This window comes from Ischnura elegans, chromosome 5, assembly GCF_921293095.1.
Source record: "Ischnura elegans chromosome 5, ioIscEleg1.1, whole genome shotgun sequence".
Lineage (NCBI taxonomy): Eukaryota > Metazoa > Arthropoda > Insecta > Odonata > Coenagrionidae > Ischnura > Ischnura elegans.
In genome coordinates this window covers 76,033,844-76,040,773 of record NC_060250.1, presented here as the reverse complement: position 1 = coordinate 76,040,773, position 6,930 = coordinate 76,033,844, and the positions used below count along the sequence as shown (strand labels likewise).

Sequence of the window (6,930 nt, the reverse complement as noted above, 5' to 3'; positions counted from 1 at the left end):
GCACGATGTTCTTTGGATAACCTATATTAAAATTTCTTTGGAATAATGCTGCCTAATAATTTACGTACATTATTCTTGAAATGAAAGGTTCCTAACGGCAACACGATTACCTTTTATTTTGTAAAAAAACTTGACATTTATTCCTCTATAGTTATTGATTGTGCTACTGTCACATCTTATCTTATATTTCAGCGTACCTTTAGAAGATTTTGAGTGGGCATTCCGTAAGTTATACCCGGCGTTCTTACGCTAATCCTACTCGGCAGGACATAGTTTCCGGCCGTTGAAACTATACCCTGTCAATATTTTTGGTTGCCTCATAAAAATTGACAGGGTACATTTGTCAAATTGATATTTAGTTATTAAGTACTTTTAAGTATTTAACAATATCATTATTGATATTTTACTTCCATTTTATTTAATATAGTAAAACTGTTATTTGTATTTTATTTTCATTTTTCATTTTTTGAATAAATATCTTTAGCAATGCATTCCGGTGACAAGGGCTTTGTTTGCATAGCGTCGGGGTCTTTCAGCCAGGATAACGAGCAGTTGTTTGGGTGGAGTAATAATGTTCAATGTGTTGCGAACTCGGCTTGCGCTCTAGCATGGAAGTTTGTTGATGGAATATTCACCTCACATTCCATTGATTCTATTTTACTGAGTGGAGATAGGTTGTATAAGAGTGTGAGAAATCCAAGAGTATCCGGTGAAGAACGTTTACTATACCCGGAAGAGCTACCGAGGGATTTCGACATTTTCGGACGACGCGTGCACATTGATGTATCAGAAGTACACTATGGATTGTACCCTCAGAACGATGCTAATGTTGATGACTGTGTGAAATCACTTTCAGAAGTTTTACAGGAGTTGCTATCAACTTTCAATAGGAACGTTGGATATTTGTTCACAGGACAGCATAAGACTATTTCGTTCTGGAATCTAAATAATGAACTATTTCTCTTTGACTCGCACGCCGTAGACTGTGAGCGTAGGCATGACTTGGAAAACAAAAATAACAATTTAGCACGTCTCTTCCAATGTGACAGCTGTTTGTCACTGGCCAGGTTGCTGTTGTTGGATGGCAGGATTAGCCAATTCACAGTTACTCGGCTCACTGTCTCGCAATTTGAGGATCAATTACTTCTTCACGCTTCTCAGAGTACTATATACGGCCAAACTACCTCTACCTCGCGTAACAGCATATCTGTAGACCCCAAGCTGCTCTTCATGAAGCCAGTTGTTCTCCTTTCTCGATTGGAATCATTAACATCGGAGAAAACAAATCGCGCAGGAAGACCTAAGAAAAGGAAACGAGGTCGTCCTAAAACACTTTTATCAAGTCGTGAAGAACAGGTAAGGGAATCGAAGAAAAAATATGCCGCCAAGAACCCAGATATAATTAAAAAATCGGTTCGTCGATACAGCCAAGAACATAGGAACGTGAACAGGGAAGCAGTTAGGCGGTACACTGCAGCTCATCCTGAAGTGAATCAGGAAGCTGTGAGGAGGTACACCCAGGATCGACCAGAGATTAATCGGGGATCAGTGCGACGCTACAATGAACGAAATCCTTTGGCGCCACGGGAAAAAACAAGACAATTCAGACAGAGAAATCCAGAAAGAAAAGACTTGCGACACGTTTCTTCTGCTACTGCGAGAAAGATTGTATGCATGGGGCCTATGGCTTACTGGCAGGCAGACGCTCTCCATGACATCCATCCCTATAATTTGAAGAAATCTAGTCTGTGGGATGATGGAATATATAGATGTCCTCATTGCCAAGCACGGCTATTTGATGAAGAAAAGGACAGGAAGAAATGGTGTTGCGGCCAGGGATCGTACAACGTGCTCCGACTACCTCCTCTTACCGCACCATTTTATTTGAATAAAGATTTCCTAAAACGTGCCCGTGCTTACAACGATCTCTTCGCATTCTGTGCCCTAGAAGTTTCAGGTGGATACCGACATCCTTCAGGAATAGCTTTCTTTAAGATCGAGGGGAAGATGTACCACCAGGTTCATAGTCTGGAAGCACCAGGTCAGAAGTTCAGGACAAAAAATGGAAACGTCCAGTTTGTCAACCGCTGCCGGTTATACATAGACGACGGAGAAGAACGGATAAATATTGCCATGGGAAGATCTCTCAGTCCAAGGATAATAAATGAGATCGAAGAATTTCTCAGAGGATGCAATCCATTCATAAAGGACTTTAAAAAACTGAGTGATGAGCCATCCATTGAAGCTCACTTAACTTTTCAGGTTACCAGTAGATCTACGCATGGGCCAACTCTTGGTGACAGACATACCGGAATAGAAGTTCACGCCGTATTGAGCAATGATGATTCCCTAACGCATCCTCGGCAGCTCACCATCTGGAAGAGAAGTGAACAACGTCCGTCTTCGATAGATTTGCTTAGCCCCCTAATGGAGCCATTTCAGTACCCCCTTCTTTACCCTGAAGGTGAAATTGGATGGTATATTGGCCGTATTGACAACCACGGGAGAAAGCTAACGCAGTTTACCTATTCACGGTGCCTTTTATTGTCAGACCCACGATTTTCGCACACTGGACGACTTTCGCAGGCTTGGCAGGTCGAAATGTTTGCAAGATATGAAGAGGAACGTCTTCGATTTATAAGATTCTCTCAACATAGGTCAAATACGGAAACAGCCTTGCGGGTAGTGCCGCTGGACGAGCTGGTCGAAGCAGAGAGGAATAGGCAAAGAATTGGACAAGTCATGCAGGATTTACATCGTGATGAAACCGTCCAAGGAGAAGGTGGAGTCCAGCCAGGGAAAGTGTACCTCCCTAGTTCTTTCACTGGAGGCCCGCGATACATGAAAGTTCACTACGAAAACGCCATGGGTCTCGTCTCTCGTTTGGGTTCGCCGACATTCTTCCTCACATTCACGTACAGCGCGAATTGGGTTGAAAATAAAAAGGCTTGCCCTCATGGCACCGGGCTCAGTGACCCGGCTACTGCCTGCAGAATTTTCCAAATTAAGCTTGGAGAATTAATGAGGGATATTCGTAGTGGAGCATTTTTCGGTAAACCACTGTACATCGTTTACGTCATTGAAATGCAGATGCGGGGCCTACCTCATGCACATATCGTATTCAAAATAGACGGCGATGATCCAGTCCAGGCCCACGAAATTGACTCCGTCATTCGGGCTACTATTCCCTCCGAACTAGAGGCCGGAGGAAGACTTAGAGACTTAGTCCTTAAGAACATGGTTCACGGCCCATGTGGCAGCGATTATCGCACCGAATTCCCCTGCTGGGACGCGGATAAGGGGTACTGCACTAAATTTTACCCCAAGCCTGCATGTCAGACCACCCACGTCGATGATAGGGGTTTCGTGCAGTACAGGCGTGACTATCGGAACGAAGGCGTTATTAAGACAAGACAAGGAGATTTGGCCGTGCACGACGGATGGGTGGTTCCGTATAATCCGGCTTTGCTTTTGAAGTACGAAGCCCACATCAACCTGGAGATTTCCTCAACCCGTCGCGTCATAAAATACTTATTCAAGTACCTAATGAAAGGAGGATCGTTACAAAACGTCACCGTTACTCCACTGGGAAGACAGGAGGATGAGGTTGAACATTACGTGACAAAGAGGATGGTGGGTGCTAGCGACGCATGCTGGCGTCTCTTAGACTTCCCGATATCTAAATCGGAGCCCACAGTCGAGTGTCTCCCTGTTCATCTGCAAGGAAAACAATCGATCGTATTTAGACCTCACCCATCAGACCAGTCAGAAGTGATATCAAGAGCAACTTCGAAGCTCATCATCTATTTTGATCGTCCTTATCACCATGAATTTGAATATTTAACGTACCAGAGTTTTTATGAAAATTATGTGGTACACACAAAACGTCCTAACGAAAATGCATACGAACACCCCGACGGACAGCATTTCATCACGTCTCGCCAGCGTGGTCATAAGGTGTGTAGGATACATTGGGTTTCTCCTAATCGCGGCGAACTATACTATCTTAGGATACTACTCATGTCTATCAATTGCCGAGGATACGAAGATCTTTTATCGCGTGGTGGCAACGATTGCCGCACATTCCAGGATTTGGCGAGAACAATGGGCCTAATAGAAGACGAGGAAGAGTACAACCACGTGATACGGGAGGCATCAACGTTCATGGTTGGCTACAGACTACGCTCTTTGTTCGTGCTGCTTTGCAACATGGGAGCTCCGGCTGCTCTTCTGTGGGAGACTTTTAAGGACTCTATTTGCGAGGATTTATTGGAACGTCACCGTGAAAACCCAGAACGGGCCTACAAACTTGCCCTGATCGATATTGATCGAAGTCTCCGTCGGCAGGGATCATGTTTGACCGATCACGGTCTTCCATACGTGAAGGATAACACGACCGAGCTGGACAGAGAACTTGACAATTACGGAATGGACCAACAGACCGCCATCGTCAAAGAATGGGAACCGAAGCTCTCCGAAGATCAACGACGAATTTATGAATATTTCAAGATTCTGTACGAAAAAGAAGAAAGAAGGGATCAAGTAATTTTCATCGACGGGCCTGGAGGTTATGGCAAAACGGCTCTAATCCGCGTGATCCTCGCATACGTACGCAGCCATCGACAGGTGGCTCTCGCTGTAGCAAGCTCTGGAATAGCAGCAGCAAACATGCCTGGAGGAACCACCGCACACAGCATGTTCGGACTTCCATTGGATTTAAGAGAGGGCACTGGCGTTTGGAACATAACGAACGGCTCGCAACGCGCTGATCTCATCCGAAAAGCCCGAGTCATCGTTTTTGACGAAGCACCAATGGCACACAAATTCATTTTCGGTATTCTTGATAGGTCTCTGAGAGATCTAATGAATTCCAACAAGCCATTTGGAGGAAAAATATTCATAAGCTCCGGAGATTTCAGGCAGATTGCTCCCGTCGTCCGGAATGCACGCACACCAGGAGATGTCACCTGCGTTTCCCTCCGTTCATCACCACTGTGGTCATTTTTCCGGGTATTCTCGCTCACCACACCTCAACGAACGAGTGCCTCCATGTATTATTCCAACTTCCTTCTTGGAGTCGGCAACGGAACTATACCCCCATTTTCGTTTGGGAAAGAATTATCTTTGATTCCGCTGCGCGGAATTAGATCCGTTGCTTCACTAAAGGAACTGCTGTCTTTCGTCTTTCCCGAGACTGTCGTAAAAGATCCAGAGCTGTGTGCAAGAAGAGCTATTCTATCTACTCTGAACGTCAATGTCAATGAAATAAATCGTCTAGTTCTCCATTCATCTCCAGGTCGTATCCATGAACTGAGGAGTGCGGACACTGTTGACAAAGAAGACAACGACGGGCTAGATATCGATGTCCATCTATTAAATCAAGCTTCTGGAAGTGGTGTACCAGATCACATACTACATCTTAAGGTGGGCTCTGTGTGCCTTGTAATGAGGAATTTAAATATCGGCGATGGACTTGTGAACGGTACAAAAGTGATCGTGACTGCGATCAGCAACCGCCTCATAACTGTCAGGAAGCCCGGCAACAACCAACCTATTGCAATTCCTCGGATAACGTTTAGCTTTCCATTTATGGAAGGGTCACCACTTCGTGTGCGACGCCGCCAATTTCCTTTGACGTTGGCCTATTGCATGACCAGTCACAAGAGTCAGGGTCAAACAATTGACTACGTTGGAGTTGATTTAAGAACTGACTGTTTTACTCACGGTCAGCTCTATGTTTTATTGAGTCGAGTACGAAGCCCCGAAGATATCGTCGTCCATGTTCCATGTAATAGAGTAATTGATGGAGTAGCTTACGTGAAGAATATAGTTTTCGAAGATCTCCTACTCTGAAGATAAATTCAAGAATTGCGTTGTGATAACCTTGGTGTAAAATTTGAAGAATAATCTGCTCAATCATCTTTATCGTCCGTGACTTCGTAGGAATTCAGTGGAGTAGGCTGAGTGATGACCCTCGCGTGCCTTCCATCGTCATCGGTAGATATCATAGGGAGATCCAATAGGCGCCGGTAAACGGCTGGTCACTGGGGTGGGTAGAGTAGGGGGGAGAAGGCACCACGGGTATTTCCACCACAGAGAGAGAGAGAGAGAGAATCGGTGAGACGAATACCCAAGCAAGAAGTGACGCCACCACAACCAAGACCGTCGCTGGAATCTCCTCATGAAGAACGCTGCAAACAAGGATCTCCACAGTCCGCGAAACCGTGAACTTACAGTTGAGTAGGGTGTGTGATGACCCTTGCGTGCCTTTCATCGTCATCGTTAAAAATCATAGGGAGACCCAATAGGCGCCGGTAAACGGCTGGTCACTGGGGTGGGTAGAGTAGGGGGGAGAAGGCACCACGGGTATTTCCACCACAGAGAGAGAGAGAATCGGTGAGACGAAGACCGAAGCAAGAAGTGAAGCCACCACAACCAAGACCGTCGCTGGAATCTCCTCATGAAGAAGGCTGCAATCAAGCATCTCCACCGCCCGTGAACCCGTGAATTTACAGTTGAGTAGGGTGTGTGATGACTCTTGCGTGCATTCCGTCGTCGATGACCGATGAAAAAATTGGCAAAAATATAATTATTTAGCGAAATTACCCCACACGTATAGAATGCGTTATACAGACCCCGTTGTAGGTACACAGATAGGAAATAGGGTACCAAAAAATGATAAAACCAAAAAAAAATAAAAAATTGAAAAATAAATAAATAATTATATAATAGTCAGCTTTAAATGCATGCTAATTTAAGGCCTTTTACCTGTAGAATTAACTTAAGTTTATTACATAAAATTTTAAAAACAAAACAAAAAATGAAAAAATGAAAAAGACCAAAATAAGTATTTAGTCAAATCTGTATCATAAATGCACGTTAGCATGTATATTGCATTTCTTGCTTCTTTTTCATATTGTTCCCCCTTAT

The 6,930-nt window shown here is 44.5% G+C and overlaps 1 protein-coding gene across 1 annotated transcript; it reads left to right on the top strand.

Moving 5' to 3' along the window:
- The first annotated feature begins 486 nt into the window (after positions 1–486).
- On the top strand, positions 487–5,853 carry LOC124159723. Its single transcript, XM_046535634.1, has one exon. The coding sequence runs from the start codon at positions 487–489 to the stop codon at positions 5,851–5,853; it is 5,367 nt and encodes a 1,788-aa protein (XP_046391590.1).
- The last annotated feature ends 1,077 nt before the right edge of the window (positions 5,854–6,930 follow it).

What these genes read in the sequence shown, in the direction of transcription:
- LOC124159723 (XM_046535634.1), top strand. Translation starts at nt 487, where the DNA reads ATGCATTCCGGTGACAAGGGCTTTGTTTGCATAGCGTCGGGGTCTTTC.